Consider the following 27,319-nt stretch of genomic DNA (forward strand, 5'->3'; position numbering starts at 1 on the left):
CAAACAACAGACTCCCCTAATGAGTCAAAAGAGAATATGAACAGCATCAGTTAAAAGGAACACCAGAAGATTTCCAATACCACAACATGAGACACTTGTAGAAGTGTTTAAAACCAGAGTACCCGGATAGCATCCTCAGAAAAAGGGTGGAGAACTGCTACAGAACAAGAAAGAGAGCTGCGAGACATTGGTGAAATACTTCAACAATTGTCCTGAACCAGCTGAGAGTCCAAAGGAGCCAAGAGATCAAGTCAAATGCACTGTACAAATTGGAGATCAAGAGAAAAATCATGAAACTGAAAAATTGGTAGAACAGCAGGAGAAGATGGCACTGTAGCTGAACTTCTAAATGAAGATGGGCTGAATAATATCAGAAAAATAACAAATATCACACGACACATAGGAGAGAAAGTGCACAGTTATACACACTGTACGTATGAAAGGGAATAGGACTTCACAGTTACACAGGGATATGTTTACTGCCTGTTACATACACAATTATATCACAATAGCTGCTAGATAGGACACAGTTCCAACTGGAAAACACGGTAGGAGAATACCGAGCTGGCTTCACACTGGAAAGGTCCTGTGTTGATCAGGCACTCAGTTCAACACTTTACGGCGTAGAAATCTGCTGTGCACTTTCTGCATGAATGTTTTTCTTTTAGTGAAAAAGATAAATGTACTGAAACTTCCTGGCAGATTAAAACTGTGTGCTGGACCGAGACTCGACCTCCAGACCTTTGCCACAGTTTTAAGCTGCCAGGAAGTTTCATATCAGCACACACACCGCTGCAGAGTGAAAATCTCATTCTGGATAAATGTATTGCTTTCAAGGTTACCAGTCCATACTCCTAAGCAATTTTGGAAATAAGTTTTGTTTTCCAAAATATATAAAAAATGCTTTGGCACATTTCTGGCACATCATGCATGTAAGGCTTCACCTCAGTTTTGCCAGGTGTTGAAGACACTCATCGCTGTAATCCTGAAACACCCGACAAGTCACGCAGTTTCTGAAATACTCGTGCTGAACCTCCAGGCCATCACAATCTGCGCTCGGTCAAACTCTGACAGCTTGTGCACCTTCCCCATTCTACACACAGACAGCACACTCACTGATAATATGTGCACCGTGCGTGTGTCTGACTAGCAGTCATTCCTCGCCATGTGACGTTGCTATCGCCTGGACTGGTTTATACCAATAGCAGGTCAGCGGTCATAATTTTCTGCTCATCAGTGTATATGTGAATAAGAATGTTAACTCATTCAAAATGTTCCATACTGCATATTTAAAGGAGTATTGGTGTAGATTGTGTACCATTGGACAGGATGAGTAGTGTAGTAGTTACTTCACACTCTACAGTAATTGTGAAAAAATAAAATAAAAAAGTAAAAAACTGAACTGCTACGTATTGCAGCTTACATGCACGGTGTGCCAGAAATAGGCCAAACTACTTTCTCTTATATTATGGAAAATAAAGTGTTTTTTTTTCCCAAACATGCAGAATGGTTACAAACACCAAACTAAAATTAAATTCATGGGAGAGTTAAACGTGCTTCAAGATTAGAACAGGAGTGAGACAGGACAATTGTACTTCACCATTATTATTGACTGGAATACTCTCTTTCAAATTCTAAAGGTGGCAGGGGTAAAATACAGGGACCAAAAGGCTGTTTACAACTTGTGCAGAAACCAGATGGCAGCTATAAGAGTCAAGGGACATGAAAGGGAAGCAGTGGTTGGGAAGGGAGAGAGACAGGGTTGTAGCCTCTCCTCAATGTTATTCAATCTCTATATTGAGCAAGCAGTAAAGGAAACAAAAGAAAAATTTGGAGTAGGTATTAAAATCCATGGAGAAGAAATAAAAACTTTGAGGTTTGCCGATGACATTGTAATTCTGTCAGAGACAGCAAAGGACTTGGAAGAGCAGTTGAATGGAATGGACAGTGTCTTGAAAGGAGGATATAAGATGAACATCAACAAAAGCAAAACTAGGATAATGGAATGTAGCAGTTAACTCTTTTGGGTGATGCTGAGGGAATTAGATTAGGAAATGAGACACTTAAAGTAGTAAAGGAGTTTTGCTATTTGGGGAGCAAAATAACTGATGATGGTCGAAGTAGAGAGGATATAAAATGTAGACAGGCAATGGCAAGGAGAGCGTTTCTGAAGAAGAGAAATTTGTTAACATCGAGTATAGATTCAAGTGTCAGGAAGTCGTTTCTGAAAGTATTTGTATGGAGTGTAGCCATGTATGGAAGTGAAACATGGAAGATAAGTAGTTTGGACAAGAAGAGAATAGAAGTTTTGAAATGTGGTGCTACAGAAAAAATGCTGAAGATTAGATGGATAGATCACATAACTAATGAGGGGGTATTGAATAGAATTGGGGAAGAGTTTGTGGCACAACTTGACTAGAAGAAGGAATCGGTTGGTAGGACATGTCCTGAGGCATCAAGGGATCACAAATTTAGCATTGGAGGGCAGCGTGGAGGGTAAAAATCGTAGAGGGAGACCAAGAGATCAATACACTAAGCAGATTCAGAAGGATGTAGGTTGCAGTAGGTACTGGGAGATGAAGGAGCTTGCACAGGATAGATTAGCATGGAGAGCTGCATCAAACCAGTCTCAGGACTGAAGACCACAACAACAACACTATTATTCAATATACTGTTAGTTAAAGTTGTCACAGAATAGAAGAAAGAAGTGAAGATACATGAACTTTATAAACCAATGAGGCTAAGAAGGAAAACCGAAGCACTAGATTTGTCTGTCTAGCATTCGCTGATGATCTGACAGTACTCACAAATAATAAAGAAACTGAAGTAAAGCAAACACAGAACTGAGTAGAAATTTCTTTTGAGAAACAGAAAACATGTGAAACCAAAAAGACATATCTAACAAGATCACGATAAAATATGGTGAATTCACAAATTCAGTTGAACTAGGGGAGATGATACAGCCGAATGGGATAGAGAAAGCAGCTCACGAACAGACCAATCAAAAGATTAGTAGAGCATTCCGGAAGACTGGAAGCACCTACAATAAATCGGGCATTTCACATATTGCAAAAAGAGACAGCACAACACTGTCATCAAGGCAGAAACCTCACATGCATCCAGAAATGTGGATCAGAAAGGTGCACTAGAAAATATTAAGAAACTAGAGAAAAGAATAATCAGAAAAGTCTTAGGGCTCAATTAGACAGGAGGAGGCTACAAATTGCAAATTAGTCAAGAGGCCAAACAGCTATCTAACATAGCACACAATTAAGAAACACTGCTAAAATTTTACAAGAGTATAAAGAGGACGTCACACATATGACAAACTTAACAGATCTTTGAGTCCACAGAAAGTATTCAGGGACCAAGAAATACAAGACAAGGGCAACTTGGTCAGATGAAAGAAGTGCAATGCTTGCTGTGCACTTCACAGTGGCTTGCAGAGTATGCTTGTATATGTTTTTTAAGCTTCATGGTTAACTGTGCACCAAAGGTATTCGGTATGCATTTCGAAAGAATTTTGTAATGAAGAACTAAGAAAGTTTAGCTATCTAATCTTGTACGGGCATACTGTCCTCACGAGTTGCATTAGGCCTATGTCACAATGTGGTTCATTAAATGCACACTATTGCTCTGCAGTATTATGATTACGATATGGTAACAGCAGTTATGATTGCTGTAGTCTAATAATGTGCGTGTACATATATAACCCCGCAATAAAAAAACTTGGGCTTTTTAAGGATACTGTTGTGCTTATTCAGAGAACTTTAGACAGAAAAATGACTTGCACCCTGATAACATTTCCTCATGCACTGTACAGAAATGATTAAACATAGAATAGAGTGGGACATCTTTTACACATTAATGCTTTCTTGCAATGAACTTTTTGTCTTGTATTTGTCAGTTTTCAAAGTAGATTTGCTTTGCTGCAATGCGTGTGTATATATGGTTGCAACTGTGTTATTGTTCATGTTCCTGTCTGTAACCATATTCTTTGAATGACAATATTCTTTGAATGACAATATCCAGCAAGTCATTCAATAACAAAATAACTTTTGCTCGTATTGTCCCAAACATCTGGAAATTAAACAAACAATTCTACTTACCTAGCAGCACATATGGAGTATTGGCCATTAGCTCATAGACTCCAAAATTTTCTCAGCTAGTTACAGGGAAAAAAAAAAGGTTTCAAAGAAATGCCTAGCACTTTATTTATATGGTAAATGAGAGAAATTTCCTTCCCAAACTTTTTACAATTAAAGTCACTATCACTGATAAAGACATAGCATTAATTCACCTGAGAAGTGAATCGAATAATGAGTTTTCTCACATCATCTTCTAGAGTCACGGGTTGGGCTGCTTTTAGAACATAACTGTTTGAGCAGGGACAGAAAGAAATGTAGCAGTGTGAAGGAAATAATCAAATAATTAGAACTTCAAACACCACAATTTCCAGAAAAAAGTATATTTTTGACAAGAAATGATTTACAAAATGAGCTAATGCCACATTCACAAACACATGCTTGGCCAGCACACACAAACAGATGTTGCTGCACATCTCAATCACACAAAAATGAATGAAGCAATGTATTATTACTTTTTCCCCTTATTCACCATAACTTCTCTTCAACAATAATCAGATAGTTCTGAGAAGGGAAAACTGGAACTTTGTCCTCTCATCATTGTTACAATGCAAATTGAGAAAAAATACAATTCCATTTTTTGTGCATGAAACTGTGTTTTCATATACACATATACATATATATATATATATATATATATACATATATATTTCACACCACGTCCTTTAATTTTTTTACCATTTTAGCTTTTCCACACTAACAGCAAGCAACAGGCAGGACTTCAAAGAGCCCAGGTAACCTAAAAAAATCCACACAAACAAGAGGCTCTTTATACAATACTCTAGCACTTTGCAGCATCATATAGAAGACACTTTCGTTCTTAATTTGTCACTATTCTAACGCTTACATATAAGAACGTATTTTAACTGACTGGGGCACATTTAACAGAAAAAAATGTGTAAAAGAAGGAAAATTATGCTTTGGCATTTCTTAGTCTTGCATGCAAAAAACTTATTTCCCATTCCATTCTCGTTGCTCACAATGCTCTACCACTATTATTCTGCTGAAGATCATCACACATTCTGGTAGGCTACACAATAATAAACATGCTTCTTAGTGTTTTTCCCCAATGCTAAACTGTGATGTTTGACCACTGTCTAACTCAGTGGCCTAAAAATGTCGCTGGGTTTCAGTTATTAATCACAAGTTAGACCTTTGTGCACAATATTCAATTCAGTAGACACAGAGCTGAAGTAAACTTAAGAAAAAGAAGAAGAACATGTTTGCATATATGGCTGTATACATTTACAAAGGCAGAAATAAAAATCACAAGATATAAAATTTATTCATAAGATGTAACAAACAATATAAAGCTTTTGGCAATAGCAGCTCAAATAGGAATACAAACATTACATATTTTTCAGTTGTTTTCGGATGTCTAAAGTGTTGCAGGAAATTGCAGTAACAACACAGACAATGAGTGAAAAATAACCGTTTGTAATGAAGGGTTACCCTGAGCAAGCTCCCTATGTAGTTTAGTAATTTTCCATATTTAGTTTCTTATACTGGGCTGTATGAACCTGTACTTGAATTTGATGTAATGGCATTGTTATATATTAGTACACCGAGGTGTCTCAAATGTCTTGAAAAGTGGTATTCATGTTTCTGCAATTCTTAAGTACGAAGAAGTGAATGAGGAAACAAATAAGCATTCAAGTAACTGGATGCTTAAGCAGCTGATGACTCAGGGAGGTAACACAGCACATCTCAATCACTAGCTCCTTTCAGTAAATTATTACAAAATTTTTTATACTGTCTGACTGAGAAAAATTTTGTCCATTTTCCTTTGGACTCGACGCCCTTTAAATAAACAAATAAAAAAAAATGAAGGGCATATGATTGCAGGTCCACTTCACACATTAACACACCGACAGTGCTACCAATATCAGTAGTTCCTGCCCATTTGCACATTTTCTTCACCTTATCTAATTTTTTCCCATACATCTCTCATATCTGCACAAAAAATAGCCCCCTGAACAAAAGACCTGCGTTAAATACTGTTTCAACTGAAATTAAATTCTGAGACCAATACAAACCACATTTGAAGACACCTCAAAAGCCTGAAAAAATTCAGACTTGCTAAAAGATATGACAACTCGTCTAATGGCAAGCTGGCAGTAAATGGTGTCATAAGTATTCCTCAATAGCTGTTTGAAATCTTGACAATGGGGTTCAGTGAACCTGTGATCGAAGTCGCAATATGACAACTCCGCACACGTTACGAGCCAAATTGATGTCTGCTTCTCTTGTGCCTAGATAACCAGTAATCTGATACAAAATGGAGTCAACCTTACCAATGTCTACTGTCCTTTCAAATTCCTCGGTTGCACACACTATCTCAGTCCGTTACAATGTCACAACTCGAGGTGACAGCTGGACTCTGAGCTCTCCATAACAGAGATCAAATTGGGTCGACACGTATTCACGAATTTTAAATGATATCGTTGTATATTGATAATATTTGATTATTGGACTCTGTTAATACTTCTGCACAATGCGTCGTAACAAATAAAAATTAGTCCGTACAAATATAATTCACAATATGTGTATGTGTGTACATATATTTATATATATATATATAGAGCTTGGCATAATCATCCAATTAACTGCAACAATTTCTGTTTAATAAATAAATATTCTGTATACATTAATACAATTCACAATATTTACAGTTAGAAGATAATTAAATCAGCTGAATTTCACAAGCTATTTCTGTCATTACGAACACTACAAACTTCAGTATTCAACCGCATTTACACCTATGATATATAATGCCAGGGAAACAACAATAAACAGAAAAAAGTAAAAACCATCCTCACAAGTTCTGCAATGCTAATCAAAAACTTATCACATTCCTTCTCCAGCATTTAATGCCTCCCACTGTGGACAAACCCTACGAGAAAGCAGTGTGTCGCAGGCACGGCTCTCACACTTCACTCTGACCTAAGACGCGACACCGCGAAGACGCAGTTGCGTTCAAAAATTGTCTCTTCACAGTGCAATACTTCTCGATCCAAAAGTTCGGATGACTGTGTCCGTTTGCTGCACACTGGCAATCTGGATTTCTTTCTTAGGCCAAACTGTCACTGTTTAATTACTTACAACAGCCATTAAAACAACAACAAAGCAAATATGCACAGTACAACTCACTGAAGAGCTGTAAAAGGTATTTCCACAAATCCTTCACAACCTCCTCTCGCGAACAAAAAGAAAAAAAGAGGGATAAATATTTTCACACAACAATAGCACGCGCTCTGCACAGCTATACGGAATAATTAGCTTAGTACAATTATTTACAAACATGGAATAATTATGGGCTCATTTAAAATACAATTAACAAACAGATTAGCATACATTCATGTAAATGTCCCTTGTTTTACAACCAGATGATGACAATAGGCACTGGAGATTCAATAGATTTCATACAGCTGCTCTCCATAAGTGCAAGTCAATGCCTCTCCTACAGGATAGGGAAGGTGGAAAAGCATAGAAGGGAAAGAAAGGGGCATGAGGAAGAAAGAGAGAGAGAGAGAGAGAGAGAGAGAGAGAGAGAGAGAGAGAGAGAGAGAATCCCAAAGGAGGTAACATTGTTAGGCGTTGACCTTCTCCCACTTCACAGATATGTTTCACAGAAACCTTACCGAATCGACAAACACACCGACTCGAACAGTAAATGCAAACTCTGGATCCTTACAAAAGCTCTCAGTTGAGCTGGTGTTATCTATCACAATGCACCAAAATATAGGAAATTTTAACATAACATAATGAGATATTTTGCAAACACCTGCAGACTATAATTCTTTCACAAAATATTTTTTTACAATTCGAAGGCATTATTTTAAAATGTTGCGCTATCAAAAACGCTACTGTTTGCAGCTCATAATTCCTGTAATGTACTCCTGAAGAAAATTACAAACACCATATATGCCAATAAATACAGAAATTTTGGATAATTTTAACCCAAAGAAACAAACAGATATTTTGGTTCAAGTTGGTCCACTGCTATAAATTTAACTGGTAGCCAGAACACTGAGGAAAGTACAGCTGACAAGCAGATAATAAGCTTACTGTAAAACTGAAGTAGTTATTCACATTAACTTGGTAGTGTAAGTTTAAATATCACACAATCATGGGGGTACCATTCTTCATTCCTAAACGTAATGCTATATGTAGCGCATTTCAACTGCTCCCCCCCCCCCCCCCCCCCCAAAAAGAAAAGATTAAACATCTCATACTTCCCAGGCGTGATAAAATTCATGTTTAAAGCAATGGTTATATTACATTCCTCTTATCAACCATTCTTGCCTGAAATTTCTGTCCTATAAACCACAAAAACATTTTTTGCTACGTTGTCATTGGCAGTAGGTAATTTAGGATTTTGAAGTTTACATCAGAGAGAGAGAGAGAGAGAGAGAGAGAGAGAGAGAGAGAGAGAAGAGAAGAGGGATGAGGGAGAAAGGCAGAAGAGAAGGAAACCAAAGAATTAGTTGTGACTTCTCTCCGATGCTCACTAACAAATGTATCCTTACATCAGACACTGGACTCAGGTGACACAACACTCAGGAGAAGGAGGAAGCTCTTCCTTCCACAAATAATAAGCAAAGTGTCCGATGCTCTCTAATTAATGTACGACTGTATTGGCATTGGATTCCTCTGACCCAATACAATGAACACAATACACAATGTAAGAACATTTCCTCCAATTCTTTTTCTTATGTAATAAAATGATTAAAAATAAATTATCTCTCAATATGTTACGTGGTGTCGAGCGAGAGCTGCCAGGCGTGGCGTGGCGTTTTAAACCAGGTTGTACTCCTTCAGGTTCGACTGCAAAATCGTGTCCTTCACTGCCGCAAACACAAACCTGATGTTCTCTGTATCTGTAAACAGCAATGAAAATGGGTGACATGCAGTAACTGAAAATGTTACAGTTGCTACCGTGCTACTACTATCTAACTGGTAGTCGTGACTACTGAGGAAGTTGTGAAGCAGTAAATCATTGGTCATACATAAAGACAAGCACATTTAAGAATTTTTGAAAAGAATACTAAATATTACATATGTTTTAGAGACAAAAGAACAAATTGCATACTGCACTAATTTGAACCCAGGTATATTTAGTGTTTTTCATTTGTTTCAATAGGTAATTCAGTAACAGTACACAGTCTTCCAGAGAGCTACCAGGTGTACCGATATGAAATTAGCATTTTTTTGTGAAAATTAAACACTAATTTTGAATTGAAAAGTAAAAACATTTTATTCCAAGTACTGACCATTGCTTTCTATAGATTTTGACAACCTTTCTGGAAATTTGTAGATACCCCTCCAATAGAAATGTTCGTCTTTTGAAGCAAACCAGTCAGACACCCAATTTTCGGCTTCTTCATAGGAATCGAAGTGTCCCTCAGCCAATGCGTGTCCCATTGATGAGAACAAATGGTAGTCAGAAGGGGCCAAGTCTGGTGAATACGGCGGGTGGGGTAGTAGCTCCCAGCCAAGTGTTTTGATTGTATCCTGAACCAGTTTTGCTTTGTATGCAGGTGCATTGTCGTGTAAAAAAATTACTTTGCCATGTCTTCTGGCCCATTCTGGTCTTTTTTCGATCAATGCATAGTTCAAATTGATCATTTGTTGTCTGTAGCAATTAGTATTCACAGATTCACCGGGTTTTAGAAGCTCACGATACACCACACCTTTCTGATCCCACCAAACACAGAGCATTGTCTTCTTGCCGAATCGATCTGGTTTTGCATTCCATGTTGATGGTTGTCCCGGAGTAACCCATGATTTCTCCCGTTTAGGATTCTTAAAATAAATCCATTTTTCATCGCCAGAAACAATTCAATGCAAAACTGTTTTTCTTTCATGTCTTTGAAGTAAAATTTGACAAATGGTTTTTCGGTTTTCTGCCTGTCTTTCATTCAATTCATGTGGCACCCTTTTTCCACACTTTTGGATCTTTCCCATAGCTTTGAAACGGTCAGAAATTGTTTGTTGTGCAACATTTAGCATTGCTGCCATTTGATTCTGACTCAAAGTATCATCTTCATCCAATATTGCTTGCAATTCGGCCTCTTTGAACTTTTTTGGTAGTCTTCCACGTTCTTAATCTCTTACATAAAAATCATTATTTCGGAACCGTTGAAACCATCTTTTGCATGTTGCTTCTGATAGAGCATGATCACCATATGCCTCGACAAGCATTCAATGCGACTCTGCAGCAATTTTTTTCAAACGGAAACAAAAAATTAATGCTTTCCACAAATTATCACTTTCTGGTAAAAAATTCGACATTGTTAATACGATGAAAACATATGATGATGTTTGTTTCATGCCTTGATGTATACTAAATATCTTTGACAGATGTCATACGAACCTAACAAAAAAAAAATTAAGGCTCGTTCACAACAAATGTTCCCTATCAACACACTTGTATCTTAACGCTCATTTCATACCGGTACACCTGGAACATTTTGTGCACGGGCAAGTGCTCTGTCAACTGAGCTATCCCAGTACTTCTGCTGTCCTAATAGCAAGTTTCAAAATAATGCATACTCCACCGCAGAAAGAAAATTCATTCTAGAAACAACGCCCCATGTTGTGGCTAAGTTATGTCTCTGTAATATCCTTTCTTCCAAGAGTGTTAGGCCTGCAAGATATGCAGGAGAACTGCGAAGTTTCGAGGATAGGAAATAAGATATCGACAGAGGTTAAGCTGTGGGGGGAGGTCATTAGTTGTGCTCAAATATCTCCATTAGTAGAGGATTTGGCTGCGGAAGGCTAAGCTGATAGGTCAGAGTCCTAGTCTGGTGGACAGTTTTATTCTGCCAGGAAGTTTCGAACCAGCACGTAATCGATCACTGAGTGAAAATTTGTTCTGGAAGTAGGGTTACTGTCACAGACGACATGCTGTATGAAATCACAACAGGTCTCAAAGAGGAAGAAATATAAACACTAAAAATGTTCTGAATATATGCACAAAACTAATCCAAATGAAGTTTTTTAAAAAAAATAAAAAAAAATATTCCCATATTTAACAACCAACCATCTTAAAGTGGTAGCTCGCAACACACACACACACACACACACACACACACACACACACCAGTTCTGTCATGGGCTTATTCCATACTATCGAGGTAGGTCTACCTGTGAAAGCAGATGTGTTTTATACCACGTCTGCTGTTATTTTATCTGGGCACAACCTTCAACCAACTGTTCACCCAAATTGTGGCCGACAGAGGAGTTGACCACCTAGCGGGGAAACACACTGCGAAGCACAATGTGCTCAATTTTTTGTAATTGTGACAAAGTCACACAAAAAGAATGCAACCATATTGCAAATCAATATAAGTACTTTATTATTTTTGTTTCATTGTTTTCCTTTACATTTTATGTAATTTTGTATGAAGATTTGAATTTTTCTAACTGTCCTGGGATTTTTACTCTGTTAACTGTAACACTTTTGTCAACGGTATTTTTTATGTGTATAAATTTCTACGTTTAGTTAATTTTATTATTTCCCATTTTGTAAAATTTTACAAAAGTTTAATTTTGTGTAATACATTTTTTAGGACTTAGAAAAATTTCTTCTGTTCCTGTCACTACATGGGCTACTTTCGTATTCTTCACCGTCCTCTGGTTGCTTAAATTTTCTTCCTTGTTATCGTGTTGTAGCTAGTCGGTCTGCCATGACAGCTGTGTTACATACTGTCTTTATATAGCTCATCACCAAGATGTTCATGGTGTGTATTTCAGCTCTTTAATGTCCTACGTATTTATGGTTTGCAGACAATATGAAGATGGGTTCCAACTGGAACGTGTAAGTCATTGCTGGCTTCTTACTTAGTGATCGAGGACTCAAACCCTCCGAGAATAGGTTGCAGAGATTGTGCACGTAAAACTTGTTAAAAAACAAAATAATGTAATAAAAAAAACCACAGAAACACAAGGGAAAATAGAGAAAATAATATAATTCCCAAAAGCACTGGGGTAAGTGGTAACAATAATCTATTCGGAACATGAGCATTAATTATATCAGATGTCAAGGATGCTGGAATGTTTCCCATAGTTATCGCTTTTGTCGTATGTATTTCTCGAGTGTTTGAATTCCCAGCATCCTTGATATCTAATATTATAATTAGTGCTCATGTACTGAATAGGTTGTTATTACAGCTTATCCTAATGCTTTTGGAAATTTTAGTACGCCCTCTATTTTCCCTTTTGTTCCAATGGTCTTTTATTATTAAATTATTTATTTTATCTTTTAACGAGTTTTGCTTGCACTATCTCCCTCACCAAGTCTTGTGTGAGTTTGAGTCCTTGCCTTATGTTACAACTGAATTTTCTCTATAGTCTTTCACCTTTTTAAATTTTTTTCCTTCAGTTTTTTTATTTATGTAATTTTGTGAGAGTTTGAATTTAGGCAATTGTCTTGGAATTTTATTCTGTTTATCTGTCATTTTACACGTATGTCTTTTTTGTCAATGGTATTTTCTATATAATTTTAAATTTCTATCCTTTGATCATTTTATTATTCACACTTTGTAAACTTTTCCAAAAGTCTTTTTTTATACACTACATTTCTTATGAAAAACAAAAACATTCTTGTGCTTCTGTCACTACTTTCGAATTCATCACCAACCTCTAGTGCCTTGCATTGTCTTCTTGGTTATCATGCTGTAGCTACCCAGTGAGCCACTACAGCTCTCTTTGTTACATATTGTCTTTACATGTCTTATCACCAAACTGTTAATGGTGTGTATTTCAGCCGTTTAATTTTGACGATACTTTTAGTTTCACACTCTCGTATAGTCTTTATTTAGTTACATTTTCTGTTATTCACTAGGTATTTCTGCTTTGCAGACAATCTGAAGAAGAGTTCTACCTGAAACATGTCAAATTCATTGGTTTATCAACTCGTGGCTTCTTATTTAGTGACCAGTACAGCAACTGTGCAGCACTCCTACTGATGTGCTCAGTTTCAATGGCTGCTTCACAACCCATGCCATCTGAATCCTTCACCCCAACGCCAGCTTTTCTGAGCAATGTAGATGGAAGTCATCCTCACAACACATCCTTTGTTCCTGTAATCTTCCCAAGTTGATCCCACTGCCCCACATCCATTTCCACTCTGCCCCATGACCCCAGCGTCATTCACCCTTCACCCATACAGTCTTCCCCTCTGTTCTGTCATCCCTTCCCAATCCAACCCTCATCATCGTGTGCGGCACACATTCACAGGTGCCGGTTCGCATTCCTATCCCGTACACCTGCCGTCTCCCTCTGAAACATCAGTAATCCTTTGCCCACCCCCTTGCTTCCGTTCTCTCCTAGCCTACTCCACCTGACATAACCAATCATCTCAGTCCACCCACAAAATTGCAGTCCTGGCATTGTGTCAGTGTAGGTGTAGGTGTACAGCAGTGGTGTGTGTGTGTGTGTGTGTGTGTCTCTAGGCACGCGCTCGCGGTGGGGCAGCTTTGTTTTAGATCGAAAAAGGGTTTGTTCAAAAGCACAAGGGTATTCAATATGTCATGCCACACATTTTTTTCTCAAAGCTGGTTGGTTTAATTCAGGATTCCAGTACACCATATTAGTCCCACTCTTTTCTCCTACAAAACCCTATTTTTCAACAATCTCTATTCAATGTAATGGCTGTATGCCACCTTATTGTATGCCCACACGGTGTCACTCTATGAATAGCTGTTGCTGCATCAGTTACCTCTCCATGATCCATATACTGCTTCTCATGGAATGAATCCTTCATAGGGTCAAACAGATGGAAATTGAGAGGTGTGAGATCTGGGCTGTTGGGAGGTTGAGAAAGAAAAGTCCAATGTTTTCTGAACTGCTCTCCGTGTGCAGACTTGAGTGATGCCCCGCATTGTAAAGAAAAAGAAGAAGAAGTAGTAGAAAAAGAAGAAGAAGTAGTAGAAAAAGAAGAAGTAGTAGAAAAAGAAGAAGTAGTAGAAAAAGAAGAAGTAGTAGTTCGTTTCAATTTTTGTGGCTATGAACATGCTGATTTAATTTCTTCAGTTTCCTGAGGGTAGCACAATACACTTCTGAGTTGCACGTTGCACCAAGTGGGAGGAGATAAAACAGAATAATCCCTTCAGAATCCCCGAAGACAGTCGCCACAATTCTACCGCCTGAGGGTGTGGCTTCGAGTTTTTTTGTTCAGACAAAAAATGGTGTGCCCAACTCCACGGATTGCCATTTTGTTTCCAGTTCGAAGTAACGAACCCACGTTTCACCATATGTGACAATGTTCGACAAAAAAATTGACAAAACCAGCCTCTTGAGGTGGAAGCAATTCCACACAGATTGTACTTTGTTACTCTATATGGTATTCTGTTAGACAGTGAGGAACTCGGCGAGCACACCCCAAATGGCGGACGAATGTGTCAGCACTGAACACAGACATTCAGTTGTGCAGTGAGGTGTTTGTTTGTGATCCGTCGGTCAGCTCGAATGAATGTGTCTGCACATTCCGACGTTGCAGGAGTCACAGCTGCGTGTGTCGGCTGGCGTGCCGAAGATCTGAAAGGTCTGCACAACATCGAGGTTAAGTGACGGACCCCTCGCGCAACAAATTGCCGTGCTTTTGTTCACGCCAGGTCTCTGCAGATGTTCTGCAAACATCTATGAATCTCAGAGACTGTCTGGTTTCTGTAAAAAAAAACTTTATGACACACACTTCACAGAACACACCTCGACTAGATACACCATTCTGAAGGCTAAGCATAGCGTCACCACCTACTGGAACTTCACGAAAATATACTGGCTGAAGTGGGAATATTCTACTACATGCCACAACAAACTCCGTATTTTTTTCAACCAAAACAGGTTTACAATAAAAAGTGTTGCACTACTTACTGAACACACCGTGTACTATATACCTAAGGAGACACTTCGCCGGGAGATCCGGTTTCTCAGATGCACACCAACAGCATTTGACGTGTTTATTTGGCACTGACAACATTAAAACTACATCAACTACATAGGGTGATCCAATGGTTCGCATCACAGAGTGCGTTGTAAACGTGTGACAGATCTAGAGACTGACCCCAAATGGCACGACTGGTCATCTCTCCCTCTCACTCCACTGACAGTGGTTATGAAGGTGACATGTGTAGACTGTTGAGATATTGACATTTCAGTAATGCATCAGAGATGCTCGGCAGTATTTTTCGTATTGGATAGGCCTTAAAAGGCACCTAAATATACTACCTATGTGGTTCAGACAGAGAAACTGTTTCTCAGACGAATGTGCATTTCCAAACAGCATTATCCTGCCTTCAGTATGCAAAGCTGATTCAAATACTAGAAACCCAACTGCATTTTATTAAGTAAAGCACTAAATTTGTGCACTGTGTGACCTGAGATGAATGGAAAGAACCACATCAACTATACCTGCAACGATTATCTCGTGTGTAAATTAAATGGCGTCATCAGTAATGAATATCTACAAACAGCTTACTCTCGACTTTTTCAGTCTCGCATATCTTGTGCCTGTTACTATGGGGACATTCTTATCATATCGGTGATGTTCTACTTAAAAAGCCAAAGGCACTACGAATAATGTTTAACATTGCCGTCCTCTGTTCACTGAGGTCAAATATTGATAGTTCCGTGTCACGAACGATGTAACAGATATTGACACTAGCAAGAATATACACTATTGTGACACCGGAAGCAAAATGAGTATTGACATTCGTAGGCACAGACTGAACAGACAAGAAACTCTCACAACATGTCTGAAGTTCTTTAATAAATTGCCAAATTCTGCTGTGGCAACACCATTATACTATTTCAAAAATAATCTGTTCAAGATGGTTAGTTGACAAGTCCATCCCACAGTACGAGAAGTTTTTTTTATTTTTTATATATGTATTGTTGAAAATGGTTTTAATGATTCTGATTTTAAAGCTGTGTAACTGGTTAACTTTGACAGGTGTGAAAATGATTGAACTATCAGTTTAATAAGTCACGGCTACAAAATACAAACACAAATTCTTTACACACCAATGGAAAAACTGGCAGAAGCTGACCTTGTGGAAGATCAGTTTGGATTCCGTAGAAATGTTGGACAATGTGAAGCAATACTGACGCTATCTTAAAAGATAGATTAAGGAAGTGAAAATCTTCTTTTCTAGCATTTGTAGACTTAGAGAAAGTTCTTGACAATGCTGACTGGAATACTCTCTTTCAAATTCTGAAAGTGGCAGGGGAAATACAGGGAGCAAAAGGCTATTTATAATTTGTACAGAAACCAAAGGTCAGTTGTAAGAGACGAGGGGCATGAAAGGGAAGCAGTGGTTGGGAAGGGAGTGAGACAGTTGTAGCCTACTGCTGATGTTATTCAATCAATACATTGAGCAAGCAGTAAAGGAAACAAAATAAAAATTTGGACTAGGAATTAAAATCCATGGAGAAGAAATAAAAGCTTTAAGGTTTGCTGATGGCATTCTAATTCTGTTGGAAACAACAAAGGATCTGGAAGATCAGTTGAATGGAATGGACAGTGTCTTGAAAGAAGGATATCAGATGAACATCAACAAAACTAAAATGAGGATAATGGAATGTAGTCGAATTAAGTCAGGTGATGCTGAGGGAATTAGATTAGGAAATGAGACACTTAAAGTAGTAAAGGAGTTTTGCTATTTGGGGAGCAAAATAACTGATGATGGTCAAAGAAGGGAGGATATAAAATGTAGACTGGCAATGGCAAGGAAAGCGTTTCTGAAGAAGAGAAATTTGTTAACATTGAGAATAGATTTAATTGTCAGGAAGTCTTTTCTTAAAGTATTTATACAGAGTGTAGCCATGTATGGAAGTGAAACATGGATGATGAATGGTTTAGACAAGAAGAGATTAGCAGCTTTCAAAATGTGGTGCTGGAGAAGAATGCTGAAGGTTAGATGGGTAAATCACTTAACTAATAAGGGTGTGCTGAACAGAAGTGGGGGGGGGGGGGGGGGGGGGGGAGAGTAATTTGTGGCACAACATTACTAGAAAAAGGGACAAGTTGGTAGAACATGTTCTGAGGCATCAAGGGATCACCAGTTTAGTATTGGAGGGCAGTGTGGAGGATAAAAATCATAGAGGGCGACCAAGAGATGAATACACTAAGGAAATTCAGAAGGATGTAGGATGCAGTAGTTACTTGGGAATGAAGAAGCTTGCGCAGGGTAGTGCAGCACGGAGAGCTGCATCAAACCAGTCTCAGGACTGAAGACCACAACAACAACAACAACAACAACAACAACAACAACAATATGTTAACATAAGATACTTAATTTGTACATAATCCAACTGTAACATACTATCACTGACAGAACCTATTCTACAGGATGTCATCAATGGCGTATAAAGGATATAATCTGGAGAAGTTCACCCATTCCTAGCGTAAGATTTCCCCATGCTCAGTAGTTATTTTCTACAGCACATGTCATCCTCATGTAAATCTACACAGCGCTAACAGTGAAAGTTTGTCAGAGTTCCAGTTCAAACTGTATAATAAATCAATAATAATAAATAAGTGTATAATAAATCAATATGTAGATTTGCCTCAGGATGATCTGTGCTGTATAAGAAACAGAGTGCAAAGGGAGGGTGTGTGTGTGTGTGTGTGTGTGTGTGTGTGTGTGTGTAATCTCAAGAATAGCAATACCTCATTTACTGCTACAGAAAACCAGCTGTCAGAAGCAAAAATAACTATTATTTTCACAATTTACATTTGTCTCTCCCACATGTGCGGTCACACCTTAGCTCAAGGCTGGACTGTACTAGTCGTTCAGATTTCTGCAAAGCCTGTGACACATTACTGCAATATGGCCGCGAGTGTAGAAGTGTTTAACCCTAAGACGAGAAAGTTACAGTTATGTACTAAAAAAGGGAGTGTGCGAGAATTGTAACGTTGAAATAACAAATTTAAGAGAACGAGTTTCAGGTCTACAATTCTTAGTCAACACTTTAAGAAGCGAAATCACCACACTCAAGAATGAAAATCGGGAACTACGGTCGAAGAACAAATCATCCGAAGTGGCACCTGACGAAAGGCACAAATCGTCCGAGTGGACAGAAGTGAGACACAAAGGTAGGACTTTAGCTGGAAAAATAAAAACGAACTCTGCAACAGCAGTTACATTTACGGATAAAAACAAATACGGTGTTCTGCAGTCCAGTGACGGTGTTAAAGACAGTGTAAATTATCCAGACCATTCAAAAGACAATGCGCTGAAAACGAATGGTCACTCTTGGAAAAATGTTGATAAACGGGAAACAACAGGTAAAAAGAACAGTGTGCTTTTTCTAACAGATAGCCATGGCAGGAATTTATCAAGTATGTTTCGAGAAATAAATCGAGACTTAGCAGTGACCAGTGTTGTTAAACCTGGAGCGGGAACTAAACACGTTTTAGATGCTTGCATTCAAACAAAATCCACGCAAGAAAATGACTTTCTCGTATGCATAATGGGATCAAATGATGTTGCGAAAAATGAAGCAGATGTCTGCGTAAAAGTGCTTCAGAACTTTCTAGAAAAAAATAAATCAAGGAATACAGTTGTTGCTACAGTGCCTCATAGGCACGATCTAATCTATAGTTCGTGCGTTAATAAAGAAATTCGAAGAACGAATATTAAAATAAAGAAACTGTTCTCTGAATACTCAAATTGTGCTGTGGTCGATATAAGTAAACTTAAGCGTAACCTTCACACCAGACACGGGAACTACCTAAACTATGAAGGGAAAAAGTTTGTGTGCGAACGTGTCAATGAAATAATTAAAGAAAGACTCACACGGAATAAAACGATCTACGAAAGTAGCGGTTTGAGTAATACCTGGAATGTATGTCATTTTTTAGTATAAAAGTCTGTGAATCGGCGGGTAATAAACCTCCTGTACTTGAACTAGGTGCTAAAAGCGACATTCGAATGAGAGTGTGTTCTCAGACAATAAACAATAAAGATAAATCTGTTACTGTGATGCAAACGAACATTCGCTGCATTAGGAACAAAGTATTACAATTAGAACATTTTTGCAGTATTGAAAACATTGATGTTGTTTGTATCTCAGAACATTGGCTGACAGACGATCAAGTACAATATTTTGTTCCTCAGGGGTATGCTGTTGGAGACATTATGTGTAGAAGTGAAAGAAAGAATGGAGGTGCCCTAATATTTGTTAAAGATAGTATAATGTTTACTAAAATAGATGTGAGCTCTTACTGTGCAGAACTAGATGGAGAATTTAGCTGTATAAGACTAAACGTAGAGAATACTATAATTGTTAGCCTATATAGATTACCAGGAGGAGATATAAATACATTTTTCGAAAGATTTGAGCTGCTTATGAGGAAAATACTAAAATCTAACATAAAACTATTTATCTGTGGCGATTTCAACATTGAAATGGCCAACAGTGATGAACATGTTACTAGAACGTTTTTTAATATCTTAAGATCACTAAATTTACAATGTACAAATTACACACCAACACGGGATAAGGCGTGCTTAGATAATATTATAGTAAATTTTTCTAAAGATATGTACGACGTCAGACTTGCCAGTGGAGCCCTATCTGATCATGAACCATTGATTTTAACATTCTCCTGTGATCAGTTGCCTAAATCAGACAAATCAGTCAGAATCAAGTCTAATGCCACATGGGTAAGAGGGCAGAAAGATGAATATATTAATTTATTTATTGACAGAATATCTTATGTTAACTGGGACTTTGTATACAACACACAACCTGGGAAGGGTGCTGGTAAAATGGTGTTTAACAACTTCCTGGAAATACTCACAGAGTTATGGTACTCCTGCTCACCATTAATCAAAAGTAGCCCCAAGCATAAACAGAAAAACAAACGGCTAAAATGGTATACAGATGAGCTAGCTCTCATTAGGGAGGAGATGCTCAGACTGTACAGAATATATAAAAATTCTTGTAGACAAGGACCTGAGCTAGATAATACTTCTTATAGAGCTTATCTAAAATGTAAAAAAAATCTACAAAGACAAACTGTCCTTGGCCAAAAGACTGGCATGTGAACATTACATTGAAAGTGCTCCCAACAAATGTAAAGCAGCATGGGATATCATCAACCAATATAATTCACAAACCCATACACAAGATGCAATCTGGTCCCAGAAGAAGTAAATAATTACTTCCTAACGTCAGTGAGCGAGCTGAAAAACAAAATCCAGCAAAATGGCACTTGTGCACTAGATCATCTTGGTGCTGTGCCCCATAGGAGGTATACTTTCCACTGGAATGTTGTCACACTAGAGGATATTGTAAAAGCTGTGGCAAGGTTCACCAACTCCAAATGTATGGACTGTTATTGGTTTTCTAACTATGTAATGAAAAAAATAATGCACCTTATCTGTCAACCTCTTTCTTTCATTTTTAATATGTGTTTAGAATCTGGAGTTTTCCCAGATGCACTCAAAACTGCTAAAGTGATACCAGTCTTTAAAAAGGGAGATAAGTATCTGCCCCAAAAGTATCGCCCAGTTTCTATTGTCCCAATTTTCTCTAAAGTTTTTGAATATGTAATGTACAGTCAACTAAACAAATATTTTGATAAACATGATCTCCTCTCCGACAGACAGTTTGCATATCAGCATGGTAAAAACACCACTACTGCTGTCACTGAAGTTGTTAACCAGGTGTTAACTGCATTCGAAAATAAGGATCTAGTATCAGTCGTACTGTGCGATCTTAGCAAAGCCTTCGACTGCATACCATCTAACACCCTACTTGCAAAACTGGAATTTTATGGCATACACAAACCATCTTTGGATGTAATCGAATCATACTTAAGTAACAGGAGACAGTATGTATCAATTAAAAATAGATGCTCCTCACTGAAGGAAGTTCGGACTGGAGTGCCTCAGGGCTCGGTCCTAGGTCCTTTTCTGTTTATCATTGCAATTAATGACTTACCTTACCATGTAGGAGCAAATTCAGTTGTGTGTTATGCAGATGATACAACGTTGCTCAATACACACCGTGACACGACAGAACTGCATCAGGCAACACAGGAAAAACTAGAACTAGTAATGGATTGGTTTTCTTCTAATGAACTCCTGTGTAATCCAGATAAAACACAAGAACTAATTCTGGGTTTAACTACAGCTGTTGAAAGCAAATCAATAAAATTGTTAGGATTCCACATTGACTCAAAATTAAACTGGGAGGAACACATTAGCCATATCTGCAAGAGAATAGCAAGAGTGTGTTATCTCATCTGGAGACTGACAGATGTAGTCACTGTGAGTATCTAAAGCTGGTATATTTTGGCCTCTTTCAGTCACACATTTCCTACAGCATATTGTTATGGGGACATTCTTGCTCTGTCTGTGAAATTCTGAAAATTAAAAAAAAAGTAATCAGAATAATAAGCAAAGCTAAACCCAAGGAACACTGCCGTCCCCTCTTTATCGAGCACATGATATTAACCGTGGTGAATCTATACATCTACACAGCACTGCTTTATGTCAAAAGCAACTTAAATAAGTTCGAGACCAGAGAGAACATACATCCCCACAACACCAGAGGCAAACTGGACTTTGACATACCGAGACACAGACTCACAAAGACTGCAAACTCACACAAAATAATGAGTTTAAAACTCTTCAATAAACTTCCAGCATCTGCTCGGTCACTGACCAATAATATTTTCAAACGTAAGGTTTATGACTGGCTTCTCAAACACCCATTTTATAATATAACAATATTTTGAAATAAGCATTGACATTAGTATATAAGAATATTCCTAAAAGAAAAGGAATTAAATTGTAAAAACTTTACTGAAAAGTTATTGTTAATTGTATATTTAATGTTTAGACCTATTCCGCTGTAAGTGGTCAATGGTGAATAAACTGAATACTGAATTAAGTCCCACCATCAGAACAGATAGAGTGGAGTGAATGTGTCATTGCGAGACATCACAGTTACACCTGTTTCTATACGCCACAAGCCTCCTCACGGTTTGTGATGTAGGGATACAGTGTTTACCCTTTCCCTACTACACACATTAATCGTGCATGGGAAGAACGACTACACCTCTGTACAAGCTCTAATTACTCCATTTTTTTTTACTGTGGTCATTTCCAGAGAAGTAAGTGTTTGGAAGCAATAAGTCAGCCAAACTCTTTGAGGAATGTATGCTCTCGGAATTTTGCCAGTACACTTCTGTGTGGTGTGCAACGTCTCTCTCGTACTGTCTGCTACAGGAGTTCATCAAGTTTCTCTGGAACACGTTCGCAATTACTACAAGATCCTGTGACAAAATGGGCCACTCTTTGTAGACTCTTCTCTATCTTTCACATTAATCTCCCCTGATATACGTCCACGACTGATGGGAGACACAGGCACTCACGAATAAGTCTTACAAGTGTTTTGGAAGCCACTTCTGTCATCGACGGATTACCTTCCCTCAAGATTATTCAATCCCATCTCAGCCTGATATCTGCTTTTCCTACAATAATTTTTATGCAATCATTCCTCTCCAAGTCACTTAGGATGGAAGTTCACAGTTTGTGGTAATTGTCACCAGTGGTGTAATTAAACAGCAATGAGTTTCTTTGCCTAGCTGATTAATATTTGACAATCCCTGCAGGAATCGCCAGGTCATCCTGAATTTTTTTGGTATTTTGGCTCTACTCTCTCTCTCTGTCTCTGAGCTGAGCTGCTCTGATTTTTTCAAAATAAGATTTTAGCAACCTGAGTACACACAAAATATTGATTGTGTACTCCATTTTGACAGGATTTGAAGGTGCATTTCATCTGCAATATTTACCAGAATATTATTTTAAATAATGACTGCACTGATACCGTTAACAGAAAGACCTAAATCATCTGTAAAAGACAGGCATTTGATGCAAGTGAATCCAACTTTCTGGCAATATTTCTGAGGATCATAATACTCAACGTATTACTGCTTATCTTTACTGATACAACAAACAGAGAAGATATGCGCGTCTAATGAACAGAACAGAAACTAGTGACAAGGCATTGGCTTCCTATGCTAATGCGTAGACCAAACAGCAGCCAGTGACAGTCAACAGAGTTTGGAAAAAAAGAAGCGTGGAGGGAGGAGCATGCCAATGTCTTGCAGCCGGAGAGATTACAGCTACTGTGTTTTTTGGACACTTCTGGATGTGGAAGGAAAATAAATTCATAATTCTACTGCGAAGCATTAATTCTCTTGGCTAGCACTCTGTGTTTGCTCAACATGCCGATCCACATTCTGCCTGGGAAACAGTAGAATTCTTGCAGCAGTTCAAACAGAACTCTAACCCAAGACTTGGCTGGAAGTGATTTTCACCTCTTCAAGAAAATGGAGTAGCAGCTCAGATTATAACGCTTTAAGTCTGAAAAAGAATTTGAAGATACTGACGTGCCCCTATACTCTCAAGCAGTGGAACATTGAGCCAAGAGAACTTGTCAACTCATCAAGAAATGAATGGTCCAGTTACATTAATGGGAGCTCTGCCAATCAAAATGCAATAATTGCAGGTGGCAGCACTAGTAGTGGAGGGTATATAAAGCTGGTTTGGGGGGGAGGGGGGGGGGAGAGATGCGGTCAACAATGCAGTCATTGTGGTAATGTGGAAAAGGGGCGATTTATCTGACATCCAAAAGGAGTACGAAAATTGGCTTTCTAGTCAAGTGTGGAAGCAATACCAAAATGGCTACATTTTAAAATGTGCTGCTGTGGTTGAAGTATACCGTGCACGGAGAAACAGCACTATCCAAAATCGGCACCACGGCAGCTGCGGACCACCACGGGCCACAGGTGACGGACGTGAGCGACAGCTTTAAAGATGTGTACGAGCGAACACATGTGCAGCTGTTAAGAAACCACCCACTCAGACGAATTGCGGGGTTACTAACAGTGTCTCCTCAACGACTGTTCAGCAAGCTGTGCTGCGTAAGGTCCTCCTACGCAGAAACACGGACAGTGCACCAGTGCCGACCACCGTTCACTGGTGACAAAGGTCGGAATTTGCAGTCAATACCATAACTGGACTGGAGTGGTGACAGGTAGCCGTTTCAGAGGAATCACGTTTTAGGCTCCATCGGACAGGTGGCCATTGGTGTATACGGCACGAAACACCGATAGCACACATCCTAAAACAATCGTGGAAAGGTTGCAAGCTGGAATGGGTGATATTGGCTTCCTGCACTGCACAACGGACGAACAAAGGTACACATCTACCCGTGGGAACCGCGTCCACCCCTACACGCAGTTCGCTTTTCCTCGGCACGATGGCACGGCATCTACCGGCAGGACAGTGCAATGTGCGACACGGCTCCTAGTGTACGTGTGCGGTTTGAAGAGCGCCGTGGTGAGTTTACCTGGCCACCATGTAAACCTCATCAAGAATCTACGGGACCACCTCAATCTGGCTGTTTGTAGCACGAATCGTCAGTCGAGGAACACAGTGCAGCTAGTCACGGCACTAGAGTCTGTACGGCACCACATTTCTGTCGGTACCTTCCAGAACCTCACGTCTCGCAGCAGTCTGCACTGCAAAAGGTGGTTATTCAGGCTTCTGACAGGTGTTCACAATAATGTGAGTGGACAGTGTATATTAAGTGCTTTAATAATAAAAAGAGTAGTTTTTAAAACTGTCCTACTCCATTTGCAGTAGTTTACTGAAAGCTGACTGAAGGGTACTTTTACAATAGCTATTATTTTGCTAAGGAAATTGACCTCGGATTTACACTAATGGCCATTAAAATTGCTACACCACAAAGATGACGTGCTACAGATGCGAAATTTAACCGACAGAAAGAAGATGCTGTGATATGCAAATGATTAGCATTCCAGAACATTCACACAAGGTTGGCGCCGGTGGCGACACCTACAACCTGCTGACACGAGGAAAGTTGCCAACCGATTTCTCATACACAAACAGCAGTTGACCGGCGTTGCCTGGTGAAACGTCGTTGTGATGCCTCGTTTAAGGAGGAGAAACGCGTACTGTTTCCGACTTTGATAAAGGTCGGATTGTAGCCTATTGCGATTGCGGTTTATCGTATCGCGACATTCCTGCTCGCGTTGGTCGAGGTCCGATGACTGTTAGCAGAATATGGAATTGGTGGGTTCAGGAGGGTAATACGGAACGCCGTGCCGGATCAAACGGCCTCTTATCACTAGCAGTCAAGATCACAGGCATCTTATCTGCACGGCTGTAATAGATCGGGCAGCCACGTCTCGATCCCTGAGTCAACAGACGGGGACGTTTGCAAGACAACAACCATCTGCACGAACAGTTCGACAACGTTTGCAACAGCATTGACTATCAGCTCAGAGACCGTGGCTGCGGTTACTGTTGACGCTGCATCACTGACAGGAGCGCCTGCGATGGTGTACTGAACAACGAACCTAGGTGCACGAATGACAAAACATTTTTTCGGATGAATGCAGGTTCTGTTTGCAGCATTATGATGGTCGCATCCATGTTTGGTGACATCGCGGTGAACGTACACTGGAAGCGTGTCTTCGTCATCGCCATGCTGGCGTATCACCCGGCGTGATGGTATGGGGCGCCACTGATTACACGTCTTGGTCACCTCTTGTTCGTATTGATTGCACTTTGAACAGTGGATGTTACATTTCAGATGTGTTACGACCCGTGGCTCTACCCTTCATTCGATCCCTGCGAAACCCTACATTTCAGCAGGATAATGCACAATCGCATGTTGCAGATCCTGTACGGGCCTTTCTGGATACAGAAAATGTTAGACTGCTGCCCTGGCCAGCACATTCTCCAGATCTCTCACCAACTGAGAACGTCTGGTCAATGGTGGCCGAGCGACTGGCTCGTCACATTTACGCCAGTCACTACTCTTGATCAACTGTGGTATCATGTTGAAGCTCCATGGGCAGCTGTACCTGTACACGCCATCCAAGCTCTGTTTGACTCAATGCCCAGGCGTATCAAGACCGTTATTACGGCCAGAGGTGGTGGTTCTGGGTACTGATTTCTCAGGATCTAAGCACACAAACTGCGTGAAAATGTAACCAAAATGTCAGTTCTAGTATAATATATTTGTCCAATGAATATCCGTTTATCATCTACATTTGTTCTTGGTGTAGCAATTTTAATGGCCAGTAGTGTAGAATTCAGGGCAGAGTGGTGAATATCCTGATAGTCTGTCACTGCCCCAATGCACGACATCACTACATTAACATGTGCAAATCTGCCTTTTCACTGTGCAAAAGACACTCACTCTCACCGCCTACTCTTCTGCCGAGAGGTACGGACACATTTAGACACACTGCCACTCAAAATACTATGACGTACAATTATTTGAATATGAACAATGAGTAACAAGACACCATAATATTTTGGCTTTAAAGGTTGCCCTAGGGACCATTTGTCGGCCTCATTTATACCAAACACAGTATAGTACAACACACCACTTTAAGAAAGTCATGTGTTGCACAATGTATTTAGGACCACCAAATGATGATCAACTGCTGAAGAAAATTTATTTGATGTAGTTGGAAGGTGAACACACGTCGAACACGGGGTTGCTCAGTACGTGCACATTAACTGAATGGCAATGAAGTTGGTACTGCTACTGGACAGGGTGAAGCTCCTGGCGGCTCGCGTACAATTGCTGTTTTTAATGGTTTCTCCAACAACCAACCCCCGCCTCGGACTTGTGCTGGTCTTCGTGAAAGAAGACGGTTGTGACAATGCTTGAAAAGCTCATGGGACAAAAGTAGTTTGAGTTGCAGAGCCCGCTACAAACAGGGACTCCGATTGTCACTAATACATTTGAGGCAAACTTGTCCGGCAGACAGAGAATTGTTTGATGTTGTTTTCAGAGTTTAAAAGATTGTTATAATGTATGTGGTTTATGAAAGAAGAAAATCCTCGCATTTAGCAGCGTTGAGAGAGGTAGTTTACCATCAAGTTTTCAGCACTCAGCAACATGCTAAAAAGGAGAATATGTCGACGACGTGAGGCACACAAGGTATAGCTTGACGTCGATTTGGATGGGTGGGAGCGTGAGTTGGATGGGGGGGAGGTTAGTGCGAGACATTTTCAAGCCAAGATGTAGGCAACGAGAAAAAGGGATTTTCACATTAGAAGCCTACCCTCCAGTTAAAGTACTGAATTATTCAACAACTATTATGG

General features: G+C 39.3%; 1 protein-coding gene across 2 annotated transcripts in view; it reads right to left on the minus strand.

The window, feature by feature from the left end:
- Positions 1-4,452: 4,452 nt before the first annotated feature.
- Positions 4,453-27,319, minus strand: part of LOC126215106 (guanine nucleotide-binding protein G(q) subunit alpha) — a 103,513-nt gene continuing 80,646 nt past the window's right edge. For both annotated transcript variants that reach the window (XM_049941762.1, XM_049941761.1), the window contains exon 8: positions 4,453-9,025. In XM_049941762.1, the coding sequence (XP_049797719.1) occupies positions 8,943-9,025 (83 nt within the window). In that variant the 3' untranslated portion in view covers positions 4,453-8,942. The remainder of the gene's footprint in view (positions 9,026-27,319) is intronic.

The sequence above is a fragment of the Schistocerca nitens genome, chromosome 12 (assembly GCF_023898315.1).
Source record: "Schistocerca nitens isolate TAMUIC-IGC-003100 chromosome 12, iqSchNite1.1, whole genome shotgun sequence".
NCBI classification, from domain to species: Eukaryota; Metazoa; Arthropoda; class Insecta; order Orthoptera; family Acrididae; genus Schistocerca; species Schistocerca nitens.